This window comes from Lepisosteus platostomus, chromosome 1 (assembly GCF_059453375.1).
Source record: "Lepisosteus platostomus isolate fLepPlt1 chromosome 1, fLepPlt1.hap1, whole genome shotgun sequence".
NCBI lineage: Eukaryota > Metazoa > Chordata > Actinopteri > Semionotiformes > Lepisosteidae > Lepisosteus > Lepisosteus platostomus.
Window position 1 is genome coordinate 66,328,725 of NC_142611.1, and position 27,774 is coordinate 66,356,498.

Consider the following 27,774-nt stretch of genomic DNA (forward strand, 5'->3'; position numbering starts at 1 on the left):
CAGAGTGATGAAGCCAGTTCAGAGATGGGGATTATTTGGAGGACTGGGGGAATTTGGCCAGGACACACTGGTAACACCTCTATTCATTTTGCGCCAATTCCCAGTACAGTCAGCCAGGCGCACGCACTATACTCCTATTTTTTTTTTTACAATTGTCAACACTTCAATAAACAAGCCTTGATCCGGAGAAACATGTTGACTCCACTAATTATTTTGCACTATAACCGATACCTGATGCCCACCATTTTGCGTTGCAAAGGCGCTACGAGCTCCGCACAGTGACGAAGTGGGCCACAGGTGCCCCACCGGAGTCAAACGCGCCTCCGTCTCCGAGTTTTTAAACTTGCGTGTCTGTGCGACAGATGTCTTATCTCGTCTGTTTGAGATCCTGTTATCATTCGTCATCCCTGTTTTCCCGACTAAGTGATGCTCAATAGATGTATAACCCCGCCCGCGCGCGAGGGGGTTTTACAGCAGGGTTTTACAGAGATTACCTGGTTGCCATGGTGATCGCCCCTCGCTTTCTGGCCGAAAGAGCCTGGGATTTGTTTACCTGCGGCCTTCAGGCGGCTGCAGGGACTCTCCACGGCTCAGCAGGAATCTGTCCCTAAAACCGAGAGCCGGTGGTAGAGACTCCTGGAAACTGACAGCACTGCACCCCGACCTGTTTTCAGGAGAACCTAGATTTACTGTTTAGGAAACTTTTACTCGTACAACCTAAACGTCAGAGAACTACTCCAGTTATTACCCCCGAGTTTACTTCCAGAATGGGGGTGCATTTGGCAGTGTCTCGCAGTCCGTTGTAACACCCCCTCTCCCTGCCGATACGGAGGGCAGGCAGGTTTCTTTCTTTCATTTACACAGCGTTATTTGAGCTTTATTGGAAACACGACTATCATTTTAATACGGAGTCGAGGCTTTTTTAAAAAAAAAGTCGGCCGAGCCTTGCACTGAGGGCGCTGGATGCTCTGTTTCAGTAAATAACCTCGTCTCGGCTTGGAGTATCGAAAACGACAGGATGTGGGCGAAATGAAACGTTAACTTTAGGGCTGCACCTTCAATCGCACAGACAACTTCCTTTTTTTCTCTCTCTCTCTCACTCTCCTGGACGCGTTTGACGAAACACAGCGGCGGGAGCGGGCTGCGCGAGGAGGCGGCCGCGGTGCGGGAGGGCCAGACACCGAGGAGACAGAGAGATGACAGCGGCCGGCGACAGGGTCCAGCGGAGGTGAAGGTGCCGAGAGCCGCCGGGCTGCCCGGGATGGCGCGCAAGGAGCCTTCACTGCGAGCTACGCGCTGTGCGACAGGTACAGTAGCTGCCGGAGCGGCGAGGACTGACAGGGGGCGCCTGAGGTTCTCGCAACCGTTTTCGCGTCTCGTACGGTTTGAGCTCGCAGGTGAAGCAGACGGCACTGATTGTGCCGGTTTACTAGTAGACATTCGTTCCGCAAAAGAAAAAAAGAAGGATAAATGTATTCACGAGTTGTCCTGTCTTCCATCTGCGGCGTAATTTCGTTATCAAGGGTTGGGAACTAAGATACTCTGGTGGACACTTGTTATATCACAAAAAGTAAAACCGGGTTTCCGTCTTATTTCGTTTTCAGTTACGAAAACTGCTTCGGTTTCTTCTCATTGCTTTTAATTTACTTTCAACACAGTGCGGTATTTTTTTTTAGCAACAGTTCACCAGCGCCTTACGGAATTTAAGAACGGTTAGCAATATTGTATAGAAAGAAAAGCGCTGAAAAATAACGGGCGTCTTAACATTGCTGCTGTGCCCTTGGTAAAACTCAGTTTACCAGTTCAAGGCATTGACGGATCTGTTGTTTTCATATGGTAAAATCCACGCAAAATTGCAGGTTTTTAGCGGGAGGTTAAACAGTAAAAACCGGTACTTGTTACCCATAGGGGACAGAATGTAGCCAATCACTGTAAAGTGTGCAAGCGGGGTAAAGCGCTACAGACAAGCAGAGCTCTGTAAATAATTATTCCTGAACTGGCCTGCAGGTTGTCAGGTCGAGAGACCGCACTGCCGATACAGAGCTCTGTTGCCGGTCCTCGTTTCTTCCAGGATAGTGAGCTCTTCAGACAGCGCGGCAGGACAGCAGGCTCTCTGACAGGCGCTATCGCGTTAGAATGTGCTCGTACGTGCATCTCTCTAAGCCCGGTTACCAGAAGTTCTTTTCAAGGTCAGGACAATTTGTTTTCCTGTTTGTTTCACGACCGCTATGACCAAATATAGCTCTGTTTTTCTGATCTTTTGGGTTCTTTCTGTAAATTCTCAAGACACCCAAGGGCTGGGATGCCGGAGAATAGGGTCTTGGCGATCCCGGCGCCCTGTTTGGACGTGCTCAGGCAGAATTTTTAAATTCCTTTCAAAGCGCGCGAGGAAACGCAGTCAAAACACTTCCAAACACTTAGATCAAACACTTAGATCACCGCCGTTTCCTGCGGGGACTCGGCCTAAGCGCTGGAGAGACCAGAATATACAGTACAGGCACACGAGATTTCAGGTGCGCCACGGTTTAAACGGAATGTCAATTGTTCAGCTGTCCAGACTCGCAAGAGCTTGCATGTTTCCCTTTTCTTTGCTGTTTCCTGCAGAAGAGACAGCCACAGAAAGTAACGTTTATAAAATACGTCTTCAGGCGTTTTGGATTGACACTGTTATACATATGCATAGATACTTTCAGCAGTTTGGCAGCGTTTTTGTTCTCTGGGGCGAAAAAGCTTTGAGTTTTTCATTAAGCAGCTGAAAGCCGAACTAGAAAGATCAGATCACTTTATTGGCCATATACGGTTTCTTGTATTAGAAATTTGTCTTTTCGCATACCCCAGCTTGCTCTCCATGAGACACACAGACAGGGAGAGAAGCTGGGGGTCAGAGCGCAGGGTCAGACATTTATACGGCGCCCCTGGAGTACTTGGGGTTAAGGGCCTTGCTCGGGTGACCAAGGGAGTAGGATTCCTCTGCCGGCCGCGGGATACGAACGGGCAACCTTCCATCCACAGGCGCAGATCCTGAGCCACAGAGCCACCACACCGCCCCAGGCCCCAGAAACCCCAACTAGAAGACGGTCAGGTGCGTCAGGTTTCCCGCGAGGAGCGAGTTTTAGTGCCATCGAGTGACAAATAAGCCATTTTGACCTTTACCCCTCTCTCTCCCGCCATCCCAGGGCAGTAGAGGCGTGCAGGGCGGGCCGGCGATGGAGACCCCGTCTCCCAGCGACAAGCGCCGGGCCTGGCTGCGCAGCAGCCGCGCGTGGCAAGCGCCGGAGACCACCCTGACCCCTGGCCCGCAGGCCGACGAAGTGTTCCTGGAAGGTACGGTTTCCGACGATCCCCGCTGGGCAGAAATCGACGAACACCTTTACCCCCCCGTTTGTCTCGCAACATCGGGAGCTCGTCTTTCCACAGCGCGTGACGCGAATCTGACGTGGCAGACAACAGCACGCACGCGCTATTTACAACAAACAAGATCTAGTAGAAGATACAACCGGCCCATGTGATGAACGTTACCAGATTGTTTTCAGCCCCTAACAGGTGTGAGAATACATATGAAGTCCAATTAAGGTTCGAAAACGGCCCCCTTCCGTCCAAACGCTCTAAAACATTATAGGTGTTAAAGGGAGTGGTGTTCTGCACTTCACTTGAAGGAATGATGGCCAGCCCCGTGCTGGTGAACCTCTGTCTTTTACGTTTGATAGCTTCGCAGGTTCTAATTAACCCAGTCTTTGATTCAGTTAAGCAATTTCGAGAAAAGCGGAAAAGCAAAGCGGAGGACTTTATAACCAATTAAGTGGTATTTGGTTCATTTTAAACGCTCTCCCAGCACATTTCAAAAGCCCCAGTTGTGCTCTGGTGCGCGAGGAAGAGCGCTGAAAAGAGCAGCGCGCTCAACGCCCGCACGAGCCGGGCGCGCGGAGACATCTGGTGTTAGAAGTGTTAGTCCTATTTGTCTTTGCAACAGAATGCACATGACTTATAAGAATCTTTCTCTTTTCACATCCGTGAAAGGATCTCAGTATAAGTGTGAATAAATTACACACACACACCCCCGAAGAAGGCTACACAGCCGAAACGCTGTTTCTATTATTCTCTGTGTTTTTAGCATGGAATAAACCTTTACTCGTGCCTCTGTAAATTCCATTTGCTTCATCCAGGGTCCTTCGAGTTATCAGTAACTTTTTGAAACCCCGGCAGTGTTTTTTGTTTTGTTTTGCTTAGGTCTAACGAGTGGTGGTGCTACTCAGTCACCGGCAGGACATTTTCGACCAAAACCAAAAGGGTTCGGGTCCCAGTCTCGCCTCTGACGTGACCGCTCATCTGTGATGTACTTCAAGTTCGCAGTCAGCTGTGTATCGCAGCGGGGGGAGGGGGAACCGGTTCCCTAACGGACAATGTGATTAATTGCGAAATTGAATGAGTGTATTTTTGTCACCTCAACAAGCCTGAGACTTCTAGCCGGATAGTTACCGGGGGTGACAGCAGTAAGGGAGGCGGAACGTGTTCGGAGGGAGAAAACGTTGACGGCAGTCCCGTACTCTTTCGAGTTTCTTTCACAAGCGAACGGACACGAATGAGCGCCGCCCACGGGATTCTGCTGTAAGCCTGTGCAATCGAGCCCGCAGTCGTGTTTTGAATGACAGCGACGGCGTGCTCTTTCTCTTTCCACAGGAAACAATGACGGAAAAGTTGCGAGCTGGCTGCAGTGCCTGGGGTAAGTGCGCCCGGGGCTGCGTGTCGGAGCACCTGTGCAAGATCCGTGGGCGACGAGTCACAGCGAAACACTAGACGTCTGTGGGAATGGGCTCGGCTGAGCGCGGGCCCTCGCCTCGAGACGCCGCAGCCCGCGCGAGGCTGCAACAGACGTCACTGGACCCGCGAGGGGTCGTCGCCCACTTTTGTCCTAAACATTAATTATTTTTTATATAAATGATAATAATCCTTGGCATTTAGTGGCTCTTCCATCCCAAAATGACCCCACACTGTTTCATCCCTCCCGGTGTGTCAGTAAGGTGGTCAGAAACACATGTATTACGGCGCCTGTCAACCTGTAGTTTTGACCTGTAGTTTTGAGCGTAATTCAACAGCACTTACTGGCTTAGAAATCGTTGATAATTTTTTATTTGAATTTTCTGGTGTACATTTATCTCTTTTGCACCCAAGCAAAGGCCCAGTATCACTACCAGGGTTGATAGCAAACACCTTATCAAAATACTGATTCCCTGTATTTTGATATTCTAATCTAACAGAATTGCGTTCTCCATGCTTGAACACCAGACTTGGAAGTTTCAGCGCCGTATGCAGTATTGGTAGATGATTTGTCGCGCACACACAGAAATAGGGTGATTCAGTCATTTTGCATCCCACTATGTTTATTATTTTGTGGCTTTGTGGGTGGGGCGTGATTTTATCGCACAAGGCCACCGCGTGTTATTGCTAGGAAGATAATCTCAAGGCCCACGCGTTTTTTTGATATTTTATCATCGCTCTTCCGGCGCGTACAAATAAAAGCGCCCTGACACATTTGCTCTGTGACGCGCCATCTTTTGAAAAAGCTGGAGGGGGGTGGACGCGAAGCTATTTTTACATTTGTATTTATAACTCGCTTTCTCGACTTCTCACGGGGCTCTGTCTTCCTGACACTGAAGAAATGGAGAAATAAAAAAAAAGGGGGGGGGGGAGTTTTTACAGTTTCTGCTTTCAGCTAAACCTCAGCGGAAGTTTTCGGGTGGTAAAAATAGCACCCGCACGAGCCGCCCATAAAAAACTTGGAGGTAAACGATCCCTGAACACACTTACAGCCCGAGGGCACTCGCGGGCGTCCCGTCTGAATGATAATATCTGGCAGGCAGTCTCCGTCAATTTCACCTACAAGACTTACGGACAGCACTGTGTGCACCATAACTGTCGACTGTCCCTAATCATCATCCTGGCTCCGGAGAGCTCCAGACGTTCGGGTTTTAAGCGTAGCAATCACAGTAATGGCAGGCTACTGTAATCTCTGCCGTTTAAGTCGCTTTGTTGGTTGAATTCGGAAAAGTGAGAGAGGAGGTGTGTTGGTAAACAGGAAAAAATGTAGGTCTTTACTGATGGAAAATAGGACTGAGGAATCCTAGAGCATTAATATTATTGCTGGGGTCGCTGCATCTGCAGGGTGCCCAGTCCTGGTGCCAGGGTTGGGAACCTCTGTTTAAGACACGAATGTCCAGTGCTCAGATCAGGTTTGATACCTAGGACAGATCCCTCTCTTTTGATCTTTTAAGAGCTGAAAGCAAATTTCCAAATATGCCCCAAATAGTAAACGGAAACCAGTCATGTGAGCACAAGCCAGCAGGCACAGTTTCTCCAAGACTAGGGCAGGAACTCGCACTCTTGAATCACCAAAGACTTGCAAACAGATAAATGCTTGAATGATGTCATTAAGCACTCGGGCAGAATTACATCTAAAAGACCCCAGTTTTTTCCAACCTCCAACCCTAGTGTAGAACAGTGAATTGACGTAGGACCAGTAACAGAATGGGTCTGTTCTACCGTCTATTCACTATTCATTTTTGCTGAAACCATGTGCTTTCTGTTTGCATGCTTTTTATTTCCCTGCAGGTACGAAATGCCCCCAGAAGATGCAAACCATCTGACTTTGGGTAGGTGTGCCATAAAGTGGCGGGCATGTCAAAGCATACCTGTGTGCGGTTGGAACAAGCCGTAGCACTTACTGGAGCCAGGTGCTGCAACTGGAACATGGGCCGAGGCTGTGGAATGTGGCATAGAAGGAACACAAAGGTGTTGCAACTGTGGTATCTCTGCCAGGTCCCTGCTGGGAACAGCAAGGCACATGTGCTAAGAAGCCACATATTTTGTATTCACAGCATTTTTAAATAAAATGATACAGGCCAGGGCTACGCGTTTCGTAATCTTAAGAGTTAGTGAATATCTTATCTCTCTATGAACCACCAGTATGCAGATTAATTCACTGTACCCTGAAATGGACTTTTTGGATGTAATTTCTGGATGTAATTCTGCATCTCATCTAAACACTGAATACAGTGTATTTATCTCTAGCAGTATGGGGACCTCACGGCACCCGTACTTCTACTTGTTTGGGTGAAATCTGCATGTTTCTCCACTCATTCCACAGGCCAGTTTGCTTGATTGGGTCCTTTAAATTGCACGTTCCACAGGAGCCGTCTATACAATATACATTTGTCATATAAAGGGTTTTCATTGTCTTGACCAGAGACAAACATGTCTTGTGCTGGACAAAGTGCTGGTTGGTGAAAGGTGAAACACTTTGTTAGAGGTGTGTAAGGGGTGACTTTTATAAGTAGTCAAAGGTCAAGTGTAACGGAAAGGTCAGTTATGTTTCTCTTGGGCATCACAATGATTTGTTGTAAATTCTGCAATTATTATATTATATATTATATTTCTCATTCATATCTCACCTAATTAGTGCACTGCTGAAGCATCAGTGCTTATTCTGTAAAGAAACAAAAGGATGTTTCTTTTGTCTTCCAGACTCATTCCCGAAAGCTGGAAACAGTTTTGAAGATGATCTCATTCTGGGAGCAGAAGGTAGGAGAATTCATCACACTTTCTTAAAGATTCAGAGGTGTAGTTGATATGGTTCTTGTAACCTTGCTCAGCCGGATTGTGAGCTGGAACATGAGCTTGTGTGCTCACAATGGAATAATTTTCCTCCTTGGCTCTGTACCTCCCAGGATTGCTCCATATGTTTAGTTCAGTAGAATTGCTCAATCTCCAGACACGTTGCTGTTGATATATATTATGTAACGTGAAGCAATTCGTTTCCTAGTGATTCGCATGGATCCTATCATATAACACAATCACTGAATATTTTATTTCAACATGTGCAGAAGTTGTGCAAGTCAGTCTACGTATCCATACAAGCAACTAAGCTGCATTGCCAGCAGGTACTTTAAAATCAGCAATGTTGACCAGTGAGTCACCTGTACATTGTGGTAGCTAAAAACAAATGAGATTTTGGACTCAGCTATCAGTGAATCAAACAATAGGTTCTTTGTTTGGGGATTTATATTCTTCCTCTTTTTGACATCCTCTTGACTCAATATTGTTGTTGCCACTTTGATCACCCTGATAATATTCAAAACACAGATTAAAGCTCATGTCTGTTTGCAGTACCAAACTGAGCAAATCACATGAGAGCATGGCCACAGCCAGTCTGCTATTCATGTGTATCCACTATCGAAATTCTGCTGTGCACATTGCAGTGCACCTGAGAAGAAGCATTGATGTGTTTACTGCAATATCATCTTACCAAGAATGTTCATCTTCCTGCTAGAATACAATCTGAGACCAGCAGATCTTTTCTGTGTGAAGTCCTGTCCCGACCCACTCCAGTTGAAACACACAGTACATCCCCCAAGACACATCTGCCTGCAAACTGAAACTTTCTATTCCAAATATGATTACTTCCTACTTTGACAAATTGTGTTGCCAGGCCGGGCAAATTGCATGTGGCTGCAAGAGACAGAATTAGCCACGTTACACTAACGAGGTAGATTAACTACCTTGTTAGTGTAACACAGAAGAGATGATCTGGGAACTGATTGTCTTTTGTAGGACTACCCCCTCCCACCATAAAATAACACTCATCAGTTTTCAGGTGCTGTGTAAGAGAACTGAGATAAAATAATGTTTTGTGGGTTTTTTCCCTGAAGGCACAACCTAATTATCAGTCCCATTATCGACTCACAATGCACAGCCCGAGAGTGCTTCCTCTCTGCTGCAGATCACAATGACTGCTTCCAAGCCCACGCCCAGACCTGAAAAAAACACTGCACTCTGTCTAAGGTCACCTGTAACTTCAGCACTCTTCCATCCCCATTGACCTTGATGTATTCTATAGTTGTACACTGACCATGGATGATTGCCTGCTGGCTGTGCTTGCCTGCACTGATATATGTACAGTACAGGGTGGGAGGGAATGAGCTTGCATGTTTTAAAGCCTAACCAGATCTTGCTTGATGTGTTACAGCAATCGCACTGCACAGGGGTGAAGATGACCCAGTGGTGGGGTAAGCACAGTCCGTTCGGCTCCTTTAAGAGCTGCAGAAAAACAGACAAATCTGTCTGCTACAGCACAGCAAATAGCAGCTGACATCTGTGACATTGCTGTTCCTGAAAATGCGAGTGCTAACAGGTCACCAGGACACAGCAATTCGATCTCTTTCATATTTGATTTTCTTTCTCTGGCTGAAAATTGATATTGTACACAAATTGTAGGAACCGTAGCATGAAAATTCTCTATAGATTAGGACTAATAGCACTTCAGTACACATACATAGCCATCGAACAAGTCCTTCTGTTGATGTATCCTTACTTCACATAGGAGCAACACAGCCAAACCAAGTTCATCACATCATTCTCCAGTTGAGTGCAGCTACTATTTTCTGCTCATGCACTCAATCTGCCACTCAATCAGTAGTGTGAACCAAACCGTTCTGCGCTACATATGCATGTGAATATCATACATGCTGAACATGTACCTGCTGAATGTGTTCCTGCTGCCCTGGAGAAATGCACACTGCCTGGTACCGTAAACCATGGCTGCACGGAACAGTACAGGTGAGAGAGCCGAATGTCATGAAACGACTTGGTTTATCCTTCCCTAACACCATCTGACATGTTGCTTGGAGCTCCCCTGATTGCTGTAACTACAGTGTGCTGGGGATCACAATCTTCACTTACTGCACTGCTCTCTGTGTTATCATCTGGGTGTTGCAGAGGGTGCCCCCTGTTGCTGCCCCCCCCCAGACCACGGAATAGAGACTGCAGTGCACCACAGAGAGCTGCGAGAGGGTAAGGGCCTTCTGATGACAAAACCGTCTGCTCCAGGACATCCACTACACTTTTGTGTATAGCACTTTTGTTTTCTAAAACAAACTCCTGATGTTAAAATATGAAAAAGGCTAGATGAAAATGGCCTGTTTAGGATTCAGGATTGCTATTTTTCATTGTTTTATCTCATACATGAAGAGTGTAAGGGATGCTTAACATAAAAATCAAACAGTGTGCCACAAATTGTTTTGTTGCAGGAAAAGGAATTCTTTGAACACGCATTCGATGTTTTCTCTGGCTTCTTGTTACAGCCAACCAATGTTTTTTGGATTTTCAACCAACTTCCTTTGAGCATAAGAGCTCAAACACAACCAGTTTTGTATGTGGACACTGACAGTATTAGTTCTTCTACACCATGTCTTGTCCACGCCAGTCTGGACATCCACCCACCTCAGTACTGACCTGGGCCCTGTTGTGTATGCAGGGTATCAACGGAGAAGTTGAGCCCCTTCCAGTTTCTGAACCTGGGCCACAGCATGGCCTCTAGTGGTTTTTCCACTGCTACCACTAAATCAGCTTCCAGGTGAGTCACTGGCTTCCCCCGCCTCATCGGCTTCCTTCGGAAAATCACAGACAGTCGTCTGCCCCCCTGCACACCTGCGCACCGTTCACAAGGCAGAAGCCATAACTGGCTGGTGAAAGACAGCTGCCACCACAGCTAGTGCACTGTGTTCGGTAGTCAAATGAAGTTTCAATTAATTGTTCTTGGCCAAAAATGATGGCGAGATATATTGCACTAGGCCATTTTTTCAAGTCCTGTTTTTGTTTCGTTGTGGGTTATGGGGTTATGTTAATCTTTGGAGTTTGGACTTCTTCATGTAATCCATGTCAAAACCACAGAAAGACATCCGAGAGGTGTTCCTTCAGTATTCAGCAGGAGTGTGCACCTCTTATTTTAGGATTCTCTTTACAAAGTGTGCATTGGCCTGTACACATAGAGTTCAACGTGAAAGCAGAGCGCCAAACAGCCTCACGAGAGAAGTGCTGATGAGGCTCGGTGTCTTAATGACAGCTGTTCTGTCTGTTGCTTCACATTGGCTGCTTCCGAACCGGCAGCCCTCACAGATGTGTGCTCCCTTGCCCTCCCCCCGCTACAGTGTGTCGCAGGTGCTCCAGATGTGCGCTGAGGACGCAGAGGAGACTCTGTACAACCTGGGTTTCGGGCAGGACGAGCCCCAGATCACGGCCAAGATCCCCCCTCGGTTTTTCAGCTTCCCCTCCCAGGTGGGGGGCATCAACTTCCGCCTCTTCCTGGAGTCCCAGCTGAGACGGATCAAGGAGGAGGACCCTGATCTCTCGCTGGCAAGTGAGTTCCCTGCTCCCGCTGCTCTGCGTGCTCACGGGCGACTGGCTGAGTGTCGCTGGTACGGCGGGATGGGGATCTTCGTTGTTTGCTTCATCTGCTTTCCTCTTTTCTCCCCAAGTGCCCCCACAATACTTACGTTGCCATTGTTCTTATTTGAAAAAAGAACTTTTCTTAAATATTTGCGTCCTTGTTTGCAAACCAGATCAAAGCTAGACACGCACTCTCCGATGTCAGTGCCTGTATTGTGGGTTGGAGTGTTTGTTCTCAATCGATTACAGAATCTTTCCCCCTGGAAGATTAGGGTTGATCGCAGTCAGAAGTGTGCACACGGGAGAGGGTTCAAGTGTCAACCAGCAGAGCTTTGGAAAACAGTCTGTGTGAGATCACCGCCATATGCTATTTCGAAGCTCCACTGCATCCAAATTCAATCTCCGTGTGTTTTTAGATGTATGAATTGCTTTGGAGGAATGCAGCCCTGGCAAGATTGTTCTTCCTAGTTGTGTGTGTTTTGAAATATGAGGAGCAAGCTATCACCTTGTTGTGAAACTGCATCTATCACAAACGTATCACGGTTGGATCTGGCCCTGGGTTCTGACCGTGCACTTTACACCCAGAAATGGGCCATGTGCCAGCTGCCGACTTCTAATTTTCTTGGGCAGAAAAAACCCAATCAACGCTGCCGTGCCTATAGCGTAATAATCTGGTGGAATCCATTAGGACGGGAAAACATTTTTTTTTTAAAATAATACCTATGATGAGGAGGTAGAGCACAGCTGCAGTGTTGGCTAGGCTGCCTTTCTTTGTATGTTTTTACAGTGTGGCATCATATCTGATTGGCACGCCCAGCTCTCCACAACCAAAACACAACACTAACATCAACACCCAAGTAACAAAAAAAAACACCCCTTTAAATAGAAACTCGGATTACTACAGTAAACCAAGGTAGTGACATACAGGACACGGGATCCTTGGGATGAATCCAGATTGATACTTCTGACTGTTGCTCTTGCCTGGAAAAACAACATCTTCATCTGATCCTCTGTTACCAAAAACCAGTCTGAAATGTTCGAGACGCCTCTGTCATCAGCTTGAGTGAGCTTGCATCCGAAATGTAGGGGGTGCATGCTGAATTCATGCTGGATAGAGGAGTGCACAGGCTTTGGAAAGGGTTAGGATGGGAAGAGGCTGACGGGCTCTCTCTTTCCTTCCCAGGTCGATTCCGGCAGGTGGAGGTCTTGACCGCCATGGCCAACGCGTTCTACTCGCTGTACTCCTACGTGTCGAAGACCCCGGTCCAGAAGCTGGCGCCCCCCGAGTTCTCCTTCGCCTCGCCCATCGAGAAGATCAGCATGCGCTTCAGCAGTGTGAGGAGCGAGCCCAGGTCGCCCGTGGACCGCCTGAAGGACACCGTCTCCAAGATGTGCCTCTACACGGGCTCCCGCGACCTGGCCTCCCCCGGCCCCTCGCCCCGCGCCAGCCCCCGCAAACGAAGCAGCCTGCCCAACGTGGTGGAGTTCGTCCTGGGGCACAAAGCGGCTGAGACCTCCCGCCACCTGGCACAGGCCTGCTCCGGAGAAGATCCCGCCCGCCTCCCAGGTGCACCTCTGCCCACCCCGGCTTTTTCCGGAGATGGGGCGACACGGGGCCACCCTGCTCCCGGAGAGCTGGCGTTACCTGCGCCCGCAGCCCCAGAGGGCACCAGCGGTTCAGAAACACAGGACGTGAGGGACAAACCCAACCAGGGCGGCCCAGAGCCCAATACCAGCGGCCAGCCTCAAGCTGCCAAGTTCACGCAAGATGTCATACACCCAAGGATTGTTGAGAGTGTTCATAAAAAGCCCTTCATGAAACAGACTTGTTTCAGACACCCTGAGATCCCCTCTAGCCTTGACCCCAGGAGAGAGGGTTCCCCACGCGGAATGCAGGACCCGCCTGAAAACGGAGAGACAGGAGTGATCGCGGAGGGGGTCGTAGCCTGGGGGTTGATGGGGGAGTCGGGGAGCGTGGTTTCCTGTTTGGCAGAAAACGCTTCCGATGGGACCTGCAGGCATCCCTCTCATTCTAACCCGGGGGTCAAAGGTCAGGAGCCAACCTGCCAGATCACCGTGACCGGATGGGATGGGGAGTCCCCCAGCGACACGGACGCCTCCCAGAGCCAGCACCCCTGGGGAGTGGGGCAGAGGGGTTACCTGAGCCCCTCCAGATCCCCCTCTTTCAGGCGTGCTCTGCAGAGTCCACAGCAGGGAAACTCCTTCGAAATAGAGGAGGTAGCTGCCTTTGATTCATGTGTTACATTTCACAGGGAAACTATGCAGTCATACCTGAAATACCTGAACTGGGAAACAAAAGCCATCGGTTTACTTACTGTAGTTCAGGCAATTGATTGTGTTTTTACTGCACATTGCAGGCATCAGGACACAGTTCAGTCAGTGTTTAACAACAACTAAACCTGTTTTTACAGAATAGCATTTAGAGCACATTCTGCTATGAACATAACATTTCTGCAGTCACATAGTATGTTTCAAATTACACAACTGAAAGCTCTCTGGCTTCAAGTAATAAGGCGTTTTTTTTTCAGAATTACAGCTGATAAATCAGTTTATCTAGATAGTTCATCACATATTTCATCACACAGGGAGGCAACGGCAAAGGCCATTGCTCTTGAGCGCTTATTAGAAGCAGACACAGAATAAGCTAGGATAAAAAATGACACAGAACTTAGTTCATTACTTGTGTGCATATTCTCAAGAGGTTACTAAAATGAATTGAAAAATAATGATTTATGTTACTTGGAATAAAACACCTACAGAGCTCAGATAACTTCAGGTAGATCTATTGTGCTGTATAGAAACTGGGAGACTTTTTAATTCCGTGTGTGTTTGGCACTGGACATGGCAGAATTACTAATTAAACCGAAAACACATTACATACAGAAAAAAATGTCTTCCCTATTTTTATGAAAACGTCAAATCTTGTTCTGTAACATTCAAGCAGGTCTTACAGGTCATCCTTAAATCATCAGTTAATGCACTTAGAATAAAATAACAGCTTTGAATAATTACTAAGTTAATGGGTTCAGCTAAGTCAGGCATGGCCCACTTTGGTCCCTGAGAACAGCAGTATGCTGGAATTTCCATTGCAAATGATCTCTAAACTAATTGAACAAATTACCTAGTGCAGTTGATTTGAATAGTAAAAAGAAATGTTTTTTTCTTTGCATGATTTGTTCCTTCTCTGGCCAGGATTCTCTGGGTGTAACTAAAACTCCCATGTTTTCCCTCTGGGAAGTTCAAAGGCGAGGTGAATGAAATGGGGTTTTACATGATAGATGACAACCAACTGAAGCCAAAGGCCCTCTTAGGCAGCCTTTTTAAATGCCCCACCCTGCTTTCACACAGGTGCACAGTGCCGGGGAAGATGAGTCCAGCCAATCAGAGACCAGGAGCATCGTGACATCATCCCCTCTCTCAGCAGTGAAGCGTCAGAGAGGTAGGCCTGTCCAGACTGCGGGGGTGTTGAGAGAACAGGGCCAAGGAGACAATCAAGACTGGTGCCAGACAGAAGGACAATAAAGAGAACATCTACACAGTTACCACTTTAATCTGAAGCCACTGAACAGCTGCTGTAAACTCTTTTCAGCCACAGGTTCCTAAAACTGTTTTACACACAGTGCCATTCCCAGAATGGTGCTCCCCACAGCTCTTTCATTCATAGATGCATTTTCAGTAAATGTGATCAGACATTTTCCTCTTCAACTCTATTTGTTCCTGAATATTCCAATCTGGCCTCTAACATGTCTCCAGCCTCTAACATGCTATGCTTTCTCTGGATGGAATCGCGGTCGAGGAAGTTTTTTTTGTCGTCCTTCCTTGCCATCATGAAATCTCATCTCCTCTTGTGCCCACTTCCTGAACCGCAAGCAGACCTGGCCTTTTGACGTCTTATGAAACGGCTCAGCCTCTTCACATCAAAAAGTGAACATCTGGGGGCGTTTTGTGAAAAAAAAAAACACCCAAAATGGATCAGCTGATATAGCGCTTGATTTGCATTTGTAGTGGTTTATTAGATTGGACTCTGAAAAGACAAAGAGAAGTAAATACACCATTCAGTATGGCTGTTATAAGTCCTGGCTCGGAGATGTGCATTTTGCATGAAATCGGAAAGGATGATTCTAGGTTAAAATTTGCACCGCACAGTATGTTTTAGTAAAAACTGAAACTAGGCTACAGGATCTCTCTACGACATCATTCCCTTGCTCAGCGCTCAGGAGCTGGGGCCTCAGAAGTGACTGTTACAGTTTGGAGATCTCTATCGCTCTGTTTGCTGAGGAGGCAAGTGGGTTGTTAATCTGTTTTAACCGTGAATCTTCATTAGCTGGGGAGCTCGGCATACAGGAAACGCCGAGCTGCGCGCAAGTTGCTTCAGGCCTTGCTGTCTGTGGTGCAGAGAACTGAGAAAACCAGTTCAGCACACATCACCTCTCTTCTTGAAAAATAATTTCCCAGGGCTGGCTGTGCAGTGCATGAAGGGGGTGGGGGTGGGGGGGACATTTCAGGGTAGCGCAGGCATGAGTGCACAGGGGACCTCTTGGGTTGTGAGCATTCAGAGATCTGGCTTAACACCTACTGCATAATTCCTCACATCCACAGGAACTCACTGCTACCTGAATACAAAAAATACTCTCCTAGATTTTAAATGTTGGTATGTGAAAAAAAAGGGATATCCACAAATTGAAGTAAATTTCAGTGCTACCTTTCACTGGTCTGTTGAATAATCATCATCCTGGCATTGTGGGTTAAAGCAGAGCATTTAGCCCTGCTAGTTTGCATTGCCAGGGTCCTGGGTTCAGTCCCAGCAGGGAAACATGTTTTGGTGGAGTTTGCATGTCCTCCTGTGTTTAAGCTTTTGTAGAAATGCCTCACAACCTGCTTTCATCCAACAGCCGACTGGGGGGGCCTAAGTGTCTAGGGAACAGTTGTCAATTTCAAAAGCTAAGTAACAGTAACAGAAGCACACCTGTGTTTCTATGAGATGGAATTGAATTTTAAAACCAATAACAGGAAGTACTTCTTTATGCAAAGAGTTAATGGAGTCTGGAACAAGCTGCACAGCCATGTTGTTGAAGCCAATTCCCCGTATTCTTTCTTCCTTGGGTCAATCACCTAGTGACTACATAACAGGCTAGCTGGGCCGAATAGTGACCCTCTGATTTGTAACTGTTCTTGCGTTCCTTCCCAGATATGATCCTGAGAGAAGACAGCCTGCAGTCAGACAGCAGTGGATTTGTGGAAGATGATTTTCAGGCTCAGGCATCACCAGTGGAGAAGGAAAAGGAGACGTGAAATGCCTGGAGTCAAAGCATGTGGGAGGGGGTAACCCCTGATGAGTGAGACCTCCGAAAACTGCACGGGCAGTTTGATTTCTGCAAGCTTCCCTACAGGCTTTGCCGGGGTTCGTGAAGGAACTGTGCTCGGGAGAGGGCCTGGGCAGATGGGCCACAGAGAGGGGCAGTCATTACTCTACCTTCCTGCTCTCTGCCACTTCTACAAAGACAAAAGACTTTTTGATTATATACAATTTCTATTAAAAGGCCTTTCCTACTGGGTTGACACAGTGGAATAGTGGTCAGCATTGCTGTCTCGCAACACTGTGGGCCTGGGGTCAATTCCTGGGGTGCTGTCTGTGTGGAGTTTGCATGTTCTCCCCGTGTTCGCTTGGATTTCCTCTGGGAGCTCCACTTTCCTCCAGCTGGCCCTGGTGTGAGTGTGTGTGTTTGAGTCTGTCTGCCCATGCAAAGAGCTGGTGTCCTGTCCAGGCTGTACGCTGCCTTGTGCCTGTTGCTTGCAGGGATAGGCTCTGGCTTCCCCGTGACCCTGAACTGGAGGAAGCAGTTAAAAGATGGATGGATGGGCTTTCCTACAATAGGAAATCAGACTTTTTTTTTTGTCCTGGAGAGGTGAGAGATATAAAAACAGCAATTGTCTCTTTTGGAAGGCGATGCACAGTTATTTTAAAGATTCTGGCTGGACCAAAGATGAAGAAAACTCAAGCAAAAGGAATGATGCCAAGCCTGGCAGCAGGGAGGCACCTACCAAGACTCACCGGGTCTGGCTGACAGTTTGACACCTTGTGAGTCCACAGCACATGATATGAAATCTGCTTTAATTTTGTGACTGGTACAGAAAGACCAAAATAGTTGATATCCGCTATAATCAACCAGAAAAGTAGAAATGTACTGCAGTCTTCATCTGAAAAGCTGTGCCAGTAAGTTCTTCAATTTCTGCACTGTATCAGCATAGTGTTATCTTGGTTTTGTTAGTACACTTTGTCAAGCTTTAGTTTTTCTTTTTTCTTGAAGGACAGATTTATTTATGGAAATGAAAGTATTTAAAAAATATATCAATGCAAATAAAACAGGTGTGTAGTTATTATTACAACAGTTCCTTAATTAGTGCTTTTACACACACTGCGTGGTGCAATTGAAGAGTTTCAAAAACACAAAAAGCAAATATTTTTTTTACTAAGAATCAAAACCTAAAATGGAAAAATAACATGAGCCTTTAATCCTCAAAAAGATCATTGCTTAGAAAGTGCTTTGAAGTACAACGTTGCACCTTTGAGCTTCTAACCATATTCCTATGGACAAACACAAATGTCTGTATTGAGATTGCAGTGTGTATGGAAACAAGTGCCACAGTAACGACACTCTGGAATTCACACATACAGATGGAAGGAAAAGAAGGGGGTGCTGGATAGCTCCAAGGATGATAGTGCAGACAAAAACACCATCCAAACCAACCAAGTCTGGAGGATCAACGACAGCATATCAAAAGACATACTTCCAACTGCACAGGATAGGGACATTATTTTCTTATTTATAAAATAACAAGACGTTAATACGGGTCTTTAAGACAATTGTTTGCTGGCAAACTGTCCAACTGCACCAGTCCTACACTTCAGTCTCGTCTGTCTGGTTTCCACGCTCCTGAACGTCTCCCACAGCACACAGTGACACCTAGTGGCTGCGTGTTGGAAGCACACACAAAGGTATGACTACAAAACTCAACAGGTAGAACCTACTAGTCATTTGTTTAAAAACACAAAGAGTAAAGAAAAAGCATTGTAGCATCTTTTTACAAGATACGTTTCCACTGTTTCAGTTTATCTGAATAAAAAAAACAGCCTGTTTTGTGGACGTCTGTGAAAAACTGGAAATCTCACTCTGAAATCTTTTTGCAACTAATAAATTGCAACAATGAGTTTTTGAAGGCATCATTCTTTAGTGATATTTTTATCATCTTTTTTGAAAAAGATAAATTCATTCTCTTGAAATTAATTCAAATCCTGTAATATTTATATATATAAAGCAGAGAGCCTGTTGTAAGTGAAATACATTAGGCGACAGGTAAACTGTCCATCTTAATGCAATTCCCAAGTATGGCAAATCCTTTCCGCCTCTCACATGTCTATGAACACAACTGAATGAGCATCACCATCTCTACAAGGATTCATTTAAAACAGAAGAAAGCTTGTTTGCTCAGCATAAGGATAAGTAAAACCTCCAAAATGCAGAATAAGTCACAAGCTCTATGGCTTTCCTCAAGCACTGTTTCTACAGTTCATTCTTGGGAATGGGCTTGGTCTCTAGAAGTTGATCTGCTCTGAGATTTGTGGTGGAGATGCCCCCAGCTAGAAGGGCACACTGTGAAACACATGTACCTGATTTTGACTGCTCCAGGAAACACCCTGGTTCAGAAATGGGACTCTCCAGCCTGTCTCTGTAAATTGGTTCTCAATGGACTTCACTGGTTAACGAAGTCTGACTCGAAACCCTGAGCCTCTCAGTGAGGTGAGTGATGCCTACACAGTTTCGTCAGCAAACACTTAACAGTCGGCTTGGAAATTTTAAGACGAGAAAACACCTCAATGGAAAATAGCTGAATTCTTCCAGTCAGAGCATGAGTGGTTGTGTATCTGATGTTGCTCTGTTTGTGTTACTCAAGCACTGCTTCAAAGCCACTAATTATGCTATTTAAGGTGTCATCCATCACTTGCACTAATATTTACAACCTGATACAAACTAGCAAGCAGGAAGCTGTCTGTATCACTGGTCTTCAATTCCAGTCATGGAGGGCCTGTGTGTCAGTAGCGTTTCTAGGTCTCTTTTTAATACTAGCACCGAAGCTAAGAGAAGCTAGCTGTTATATTGGTACAGTTTAGGCTGTAAAGAATTGATTCACGTTAAGAGTTGGAAAGGAAACCTGCAACCTTTCAATTAGCAGCACCTTCTTACAAGCACTCTCTACACAGACTGAGGGTCAAGTGCACAACCGGGAATCCCCGAGTTCTCCTCTCCTTCGGATCATTCTGACTGCAGAGCTCCAACCGGAAAGCTCCACATTCCGATTAAATTCAATGATGTCTGTGTGGAGTCTGTATGCTCTCTGAGGGGTCATGTGGGTCCAAAGACATGCTGGGAGGTGAATTGGCTTCTGGGAGAACTGAAAAGTTGCTGAGCAGGTTTTCGAAGCCCCATGTGAAGCTCTTTGGGGAACGTCTGCTGCCTCAGGTTCTTCTTTCTCACTTCATTCTTCCAACATGCACTTCCTACCCTCACTGCTGACTGACCCGGTTTCACATCACAGGCAAGAGCAAAACCTGAAGCCAACTTCTTACTACGATAGCAGAACCACATAGAAAAAAATAACATAGTACGCCTTAACAAGGGCTTGACTTTATTTGGTGCTCATTTTCAAGTAACATCTCCTTAGAAGCCTAAAATTGAGTAGTGTCCTGGTTAAGAGGAATATAATTTCCTAACATATTTTACAAATCATTTAAATGCTACAGTTTTGTATTTTTGATGTAGTAAAAGCCAATGGAAAGTTTAGGGCAAAATATTATTCAACTGGTCCCTTGTACAACATGTGACAATTAAAGATGAAGAGATGCAGCTTAATCAAGATGTGCTATGAAGAGGATTCAACTATGTTTTATAATTGAATAGGTTGTGGTATTAATTCTATGACTGAAATGGACTCCGCAGTTAAAAGACGTACCTGATCAAAAATAGACAATGTAAAAACACCTACACTTAAAAATAAAAAAATTACAATTTTATTTACGCATTAAAATCTTCAGATCCTGGCAACCATGAAGCAAAATTTGAATAAACAAATTGACTGCAGCATGGAGTACTGCTTCGGGCTCTAGAGTCCGGAGGGTTGCGGGTTTAAATCCCGAGTACAGTGCTGCTGCTGTACTTGAGAAAGGTTTTTACTCAGATTGACCCAAGAAGCTTTCTCAATAGCCAGGTATCAGACCAAATGAGATTGTGTTCTCCAATGACTCATTTTGAGAAAGGATTTAAAAAAAAAAAAAACACCACACCTTTTTATTAAAAAAAAAAAAGCAAACAAACCAGACGTGGTACTAATCAGCTTGTGTTCAAGTGGCTGAGTGCGACAGAGCATTTTCTACTGAGAGCCCCGTTAGCCAACAGCTCAAAAAAGCTGGATTAATTGGCGTAGTGTCCTCCGAGTTAACAAGTAAGCAACAAAAGTTTAAGGAAAAAAAAAAACTGTTCCTCAACCATTCGTTCTAAGTCTACTGAGGTTCATATTTACATAGTGTAGAATTAAGACTATTGTTCACACCATCAGATCCATAACTACTTGCAGGGCCATCTTCCCTAAACTACTTGTGCAATGTGCTAGTCTGCCCACCCCACTACCACCTTGCAATTGCTCTGAGCAGCGAACCAACTTCCGTATCGGTGGTGCCACAGCGGAGTACTCCTTACTGAACACAGCCTAGTGGGGCACATCTCCAAGGGCTCCATGCGCTCATGGACCGCTTTAAAACCACAGCTGCCATTCTTTCTGGGTGGAGGTATATGGGTGAAGGACAAGATCAACACACACGCACAAAAAAAAAAAATCTGAAGCGGTTAACTGATGCATCAGTTGTGATGCTGTCGGGTCACAAAACCACTAAGCTACCCTGTGACCCATCTCAAATGCTGCAGTTGCGAGACCCCTATGCTGAGGCAAGAGGGCAAGAGATGAGAGTGTCCTAAACTACTTCCAGCTTGAGGAACATTCAAATACAGGCTTTCGCCACTTCCTGGCCCAGTGCCTGCTCTGGATCCTGGTTCTCCTTGGTGGACTGGGATGTCCGCGTGTGCAGGAATTCCCAGCTTGTCCCCACTGAGGGCTGAGTCTGTGCTGACAGTAACATCCACCAGCAGTCACGATGGTAGGACATTTCTGGGGGTTGGGGGCGCCTGCAGTGGGTTACTTCCCGCCCGCCATGATCTTCAGGTACTGCAGGGCGTTGTGGGCGGCGCTGGCACGGGCGGCGTCCTTAGTCGGCGCAAAGCCGTGGCACACGGTGACGGGCTGGGTGGACAGCTCCACCAGGCACTGGCACAGGCCGCTCAGGCTGCGCTCCTCTGGGGTGGGCATACAAAACAGGGCCTTGGTTACACGGCTGCACCAACCTCCCGCTACGCGTTAGAGCCGCGCGGCTGCGGAGGTCAGATGTCAACATGATGCTGGAACTCCCCTGGTGACCTGTGCAATGCTGGTGCTTTACTGCACTAGACCTCCATGAGACTGGAGAGGATTAGTGTAAATAGGAATACAGGGCTGGTTAGGTAAATACTGGCCAGGTCTTGCATTTGCATCGGGGAAAAAACAATTAGCATGCAGAGGAAAAGTAGGAAAGGCCCTTAGGAGCCATCACATAATCACCCCGTTACCCCCCTCCATGTACCTCACACGCAGCAATCAAACTCACATACCTCCCCATCTCTCCTGTGCACCCCTCTGTGTCACTCCTATCCTACCCCTACACTTGCAAATCCTTAACGCTCATGGAGGGGAGCGTCAGGACCTGCACTCAGTAACCCCAGCATATCCAACTTCAACGAAGAAAAGGCTGAAAAACCCAGCCACGTCATCCTTTTCATACCCATGCAAGGTTCCTCCTCATTAAAACACATCCTTTTACAGATTCACGAGCCACCCGTTCCCCCCCCATGCCTGACCGCGGACTAGCCAGGCAGCTCACCGATGTCCAGGTAGCTGACGTCGAAGCGCTGCTCCTGGGAGAGGTCCTGCAGGAGGGAGCAGAAGTTGGAGTTGGGCAGCCCCAGGGGATGGCTCCTCAGCTGCACGATCTTCTCCCCGGCCGAGTTGCGCAGGGAGTCCCAGGTGCAGCCGAAGCCCTTAAACTTCCCGCTCTCCAGCTTCACACCCATGTGCTGAGAACAATGGGAAAAAGCAAATCGCAAAAAAAAAAAAAAAGAACAAACTTGATTTAGTCAACAATACCCATTTTGCCCCCCCATCACATCTGAACTTGCAAAGATCACATACTGTAGTAAGCCAGGTTGGCATTCTTTAGATACTTTTCTCAACTCTTAACTCGGACTGCCTCAACTCACTCCACCCCCCTCTTATCTTCTCCTGTCCTCATCTGCACCCCCCCCACCCCGAAAGGAAGCCAAGGCTACCTGCTCACTCTAACCCATACCTGCTGCCTCTGCTGCTTCTTTCTCCTCCATCTTAACCTCCCTGGACCAGCTGATCACTGGGCTGGTTGCGTGTCCCTGCCTGAGACAGCTGTGCGCTACCGATATTTCACACTTTGGGTGCCGCAGATGAGGACTTCACCTACACAATAAGTGAGCACCACTTGCCACGAGTGGCTGTCCTGTATCGAGTGTGTAATGCATCACCCTCCAAGGCTTTGACACAGCTCGAGAGGAACTGCCCTTCCAGCAGAGCCTGCTCAAGTCTCCGCCCTTCCTCCTCCTCACCAGCGAAAACTGGTCGTCCTCGGGGTCGGCCTCGTTGCCGTTGCGCTGGTCCACCGGCACGTCGTGGATGCGTGCCAGCATCTTCGCCGCCGCGTTCCGCTTCGCCAGCTTCTTGGAAGTGCCGCTGCCTGGGAACGCAGGGAGAAGTTACCCAGGACGGCGGGAACGCGGTTTTTTTTTTTAAGTCTGGGTAGGAGGGCGGGTGTAGAGGGTGCCAAAACAGACCTGGAAAATCTCATCTGGTTCTGGTACGCCCTGTGACATCACGGCTAAAGATCGAAAGGAAAACCCCCAGACTCGGTAGAGGGAGGAGGCCTGAGAAGGGATCCCCCCCTCCGCTCCAAGAACAAAGAAGTGAAAGAGAGCTGCCACCCCCAGATCTGGGAAAGAACCCTGAACTTCTGAGGTGTTAAAACACGCCAACGTTACAGCTGCAAACAACAATGAATAGGGACATATTTTCAGTTCATACTTTTAGATTCTTAAAAGTATCTACAAAGCATGTCGCTGTGTGTGTGTGTGTATGTGTGTGTGTGTGGTTTCATTAAATTTAAAATGAATAAAGGAGCAAAATTTGCCAGGTCTCAAGCATGTTTACAATGTAAGGGGGTCACTGGACGTTTTGTTGCATGGCACACAATGACAGCGGTATGGCACTACATATACATTGCAACTCCGACTCTAGACTGGAGGTCGTACAGGGTACCGTGTACATCGTAGTGTCACTGTGGTGTGAAATGCACTCATCACTGCCGATTCATTATAGAAAGAGCATTTGTTCCCCTTTCATCAAAGCTTCAACAGATTGGCCAGGTATGTTTTAAAATATGTTAGAGTCAGTGCCTTCACAAATTCCCCACAGCAGAGCTGTTCAGTATCCGCTGTGTGGGTGGGTAGGTGGATCGGTGGATGAGCTCAGGGTCAGCAGGAGAGAGCAGTGGCATTAGCAGGATGGGGCAGGGGGTCCCCGTTGTTCTTACCGATCTCCACAAACCTCTCCACCCGGCAGGTCATGGTGAACTCCTTCCGGTGCGCCGGGCCGGATTCCTGCGTCACGGTGTACTCCGGCAGCCGCCACCCCTTCTGGACCACCAGCTCCTACAGGAAGGGGGAAGCAGGAACAAGATGGAGGAGTCACAGCATCGCCAGGGCTGGTTTCCGTCTCCAGGGCGCCCCGTGTCAGACGGCATATCGCAAAGCCCAGAACACAGCAAAATACCTCAAGTATACAACATTTTTATTCCATTATTCACTTCCTGAAACCCAAAAGGAAAACAATTCCGTAAAACACTCTGTTCAACACTGTTTCGGTTGGGCAAACACTAGCAAAGAAAGCTGCTCTATCCTTAGGAGACTGCAGCCTGGAGCTCTAAGATCTCTATATAATGTGAATGGGATCCCACATGGGAAAGTTGCTCAGTAACAAATTTTGACTTCCTTTGCCATGGGTGAGGCAGGGAGCCATAGGCCTCCCATTCTCCCTTTCTAAATTCCCCTGTAGTATCCCATTTTAAGGCTGCCAGCCAGAGCAAGCCCTTCTACTGGTGTCCAAGCCAGTTTAGCATACCTGCAAAGCACCCACGGGATTGCACTCTGCCTGCTGCACGGAGTTGGAGACCTTTGCCTCAGACTGGGAGCTGGGATAGGAAGAAACACACCAAGTTCAAGTCAACGAACTGCTCACGATCGCGCCCTTCGCTGGGGGCCACCAACCCAGGTCTGAGCCGAAAATAACTACAGGTGAAAACGGAAAAACACCCTCTTTGTCAACTCCCTGCTATACCAGAGTAGGAGTAGTCCTGGGTCCAAATGCAGGTGTTCAGGCAGATTTAAGATTCGGGATTCACTCCCATTCCATGTTTATGAAGAATGGCACCAGGTCCAAGTACAACTCATGTAAACAGGTGGAAGCCGACAGAGGGACCATAAAAAAGGTGAATCTTGACTAATTGGAGGAGGGTATACTATTTGTAAACACTACCTGAAACCAAGTCTATGGAAATAAAAAGCATGCAAAATCACTGCCTGAAGAAATGATAACAGAGGACATTGCAGACTAAGATGACACTTTTATTATGAGTAACAGAGGCACCGGACACACCCACCTGATTCCATCAGCTGATATCTCCATCATGGTGCCGCCCTTCAGGAGTTTGAGTGCTGCCTCTGCTGCCTTGTGCTTGGCTGCCTTCTTGCTGGGCCCCTGACCTGCAACACAGACCCAGGACAGCTTTCAGCAGGACTTCCCAAGGCAGGGTTTCAAGAGCAGCTCTCACAGCTCTCCTTAAATCAGGATCTACAAGCCCTGGCCCTGGACACACCCACCGCTGCTGATTCAAGTTCCAGCTGATCTCTCAAGTCAGGTAATTGAACTCTTAATTTACCTATTAATAGGACTACATTTCAGAGGGGACCTTTAAACCGCTGCATTCAATTAATAAGTTATGATTGCCAACTTTTAGTATACAGAAACGTGCAAAAGTTTGCAAGCAATGTGTTAGGTCAATTAAGTCAAGAGCTTGGCTGGAACCAGCACTGTTATTATATTGATTAGTTTGTAAGATCTTTTAAAATTGCCTGCTAAGTCAGGCCTGTGCAGGAAGGTCTCCTTAATTGAGTCAGTAATTGAGTCAATCCTCCTGGAAAAAAAAGCAAAGTTTAATCCATATCGATAAAATTAAATAAGCTGTTCTTCTGGAATGCCTCTGGCTAAAGGCAAATCCCAAAGGCAGACACAGGCAGAATCTCACCCCCAGTTCCGGCTGGCTCTCTTTTATATCTCAATCTACAGTTTCAAAGTTGAAGTTTGTCTTAAAATTAGGATCACAGATCGTGGATCACGGAGTCCCCGTTTTCTCAGAGGGCAGGGCTGCAGTACTGATGACGTCGCCCGTCGAAACGCACCAGGGAAACCCGGGCGCAGACTCGCGGCCTGCCCGGCGACCCACCTGTGCAGCTGATGTCACCCACGGTCACGCGGAAGGTGAAGTTGGGCTGGTGTGCTTGTCCCTCAGCCTTGAGCAGATCGTACACCGGGGTCTTCCCTATCCTCGTTCCATACTCCTGCAGCAAACTGATAGGGGTCTTTCCGGGGTTCAAAGCCAGCATTTGCTCAATACTGATGAGGGGGAATGAAACAAAAAAGTCTTGTTTGAAAAGACTAGATCAATACAGGCATTCCTCCTAGTAGACACTCTGACAAATTGAGTGAGGAAACAGCTATTGTATCCTCGGCAACTGGGTTAATTAAGCAACTGATGTTAAGTGAAGTAATTAATTAAAATTAAGTAATTAATACCAATAATGCCGACTTTTTCTAGGATATATGCTAGTACGGGGCTTCCCAATCCTATTCCTGGGATCCCACAGACATATGTTTTTATGGCAGCCGAGATCTTTCATTGAATCAACAAATTGCTTGGTCAGAACCTTTGAAAGTTTCTTCTACTCAAAGACTGGAGATCCTAGTTACTTAAGAACTACAACCAAGTTAAAAGACAGCCTCCTACATCAGTGTCTGCAAGTGTCTGTTCCAGGTTTCTTTAATGCAGCGGTACTTGAGAAGCTGTTAAACTGATCGAGTTGATCCATGTGTTTATTTACATTGTCAAAAGCTGCCCTCCGGTTCCTGCACCGGACACCCCTGTCCTGCATGTTTAGGAACTGAAAACGATTGAAGAGTTTGAATTCAAACCTATTAAGGGAACAATCGTGTAATTATGCGCTCAGATGGCGCACAAACCAGCGGGGATGTGAATCCCTTAGTACCAGAATTGGGAACACCTGGGCCAACATCCCTAAATTGCCCCCCGCGGATAGATATTGGAGAGGTAGCTGGAGAGATAAAAGAAGGACTCGACAGGGGAAGAAAGCAGAAACAGAGTGATGGGTCAGGATTTCGAGGTGTCGGAATAGCAGCTGACTATCGGTCTCGAGCAGAAATGCATCCGAATTCTCAACATTGTGAAGAAGTGCGTTCAACGGAGAAACGCGGTCGTTTTATTAAGATGTGTGCGAGCAAACCGGTAACGGTACCCCCTTTTAAAGGCATATCAGCCGGAGGAAAGAACGAAGAATTGCATAACCCAAATGTTTATTGGGACTGTAACAAAACGCGTAACAAACGACCGCGTCAAGGTAACGGATAAAAGCAAGTTACTCAGCCATGTTTGCGTTACAATTTAGTGCATAATTTCGTATTAAAAACGAAACAAGCCTTTGTTGTAGCATCCTGTTTTCCGCTAAGGGGGAAATAAGTGGATACTAAACGAATATGTTTTAACAGGGAAATCCCACACACCGTTCATTCTTTCGCACGCGAAAGGCACGATTCTCTGCAACTTGCCCCCCCCCGGTAGTGCTCGGGGCTTACCTTGGGCACCCAGAGTTTCTCTTGCAATTAGCCGGGGTTTTCTCGTCGCTCATTCCCCGTTTACGGAACGAAAACGTGATAATTTCGGATTCCGGACACCCCCCTTTGAACAAATTAACCGGTGTTTTTCATTCACAGCCTCTTCAGCAGCAACATACAACCGCTCTTGAGCGCAGCAGCCGGCTCCCATATCCGGGCCTGAGCAGCTGCATTCTGGGAAATGTAGTTTTTTTTCAACAAGGGTAAAAAAAAATGCAAAACGTTTACATGCGATAGCGTGTGCCAGTGAGATGCAAACCGGAAGGGAATCTGGAGCTATGTTGTACATGTGAGGATGATGAGAATTCAGTGCATCTATAGAATAGCCCAAAGACAACTGTCCGTTGACAG

The 27,774-nt window shown here is 47.0% G+C and overlaps 2 protein-coding genes across 5 annotated transcripts; one reads left to right on the forward strand and one right to left on the reverse strand.

Annotated features, from left to right (window-relative positions):
* On the forward strand, positions 1-17,602 carry tespa1 (thymocyte expressed, positive selection associated 1). 3 transcript variants are annotated; one of them, XM_088633671.1, is made up of 13 exons: positions 1-1,307; positions 3,013-3,082; positions 3,177-3,324; positions 4,678-4,720; positions 6,607-6,647; positions 7,519-7,575; positions 9,020-9,059; positions 9,769-9,843; positions 10,307-10,405; positions 10,980-11,188; positions 12,401-13,455; positions 14,587-14,677; positions 16,427-17,602. In XM_088633671.1, the coding sequence occupies exons 3-13, from the start codon at positions 3,207-3,209 to the stop codon at positions 16,528-16,530; spliced, it is 1,932 nt and encodes a 643-aa protein (XP_088489797.1). In that variant the 5' UTR covers positions 1-1,307; positions 3,013-3,082; positions 3,177-3,206; the 3' UTR covers positions 16,531-17,602. The 3 variants fall into 3 exon arrangements, with proteins under 3 accessions (XP_088489797.1, XP_088489796.1, XP_088489798.1); XM_088633672.1 differs by lacking the exon at positions 1-1,307 and adding an exon at positions 1,337-2,189; XM_088633670.1 differs by lacking the exon at positions 3,013-3,082 and having other exon boundaries at positions 3-1,307.
* Positions 14,771-27,759, reverse strand: tarbp2 (TAR (HIV) RNA binding protein 2). Of its 2 annotated transcripts, none has more exons than XM_088633675.1 (8): positions 27,385-27,759; positions 25,961-26,130; positions 25,118-25,220; positions 24,580-24,649; positions 23,993-24,110; positions 23,013-23,140; positions 22,262-22,454; positions 14,771-15,262 (listed from the first exon to the last, which is right to left on the reverse strand). In XM_088633675.1, exons 1-8 carry the CDS (start codon positions 27,435-27,437, stop codon positions 15,156-15,158), a joined length of 942 nt encoding a protein of 313 aa, XP_088489801.1. In that variant the 5' UTR covers positions 27,438-27,759; the 3' UTR covers positions 14,771-15,155. The 2 variants fall into 2 exon arrangements, with proteins under 2 accessions (XP_088489801.1, XP_088489800.1); XM_088633674.1 differs by lacking the exon at positions 14,771-15,262 and adding an exon at positions 19,901-21,641 and having other exon boundaries at positions 27,385-27,741.
* Positions 27,760-27,774: the final 15 nt, after the last annotated feature.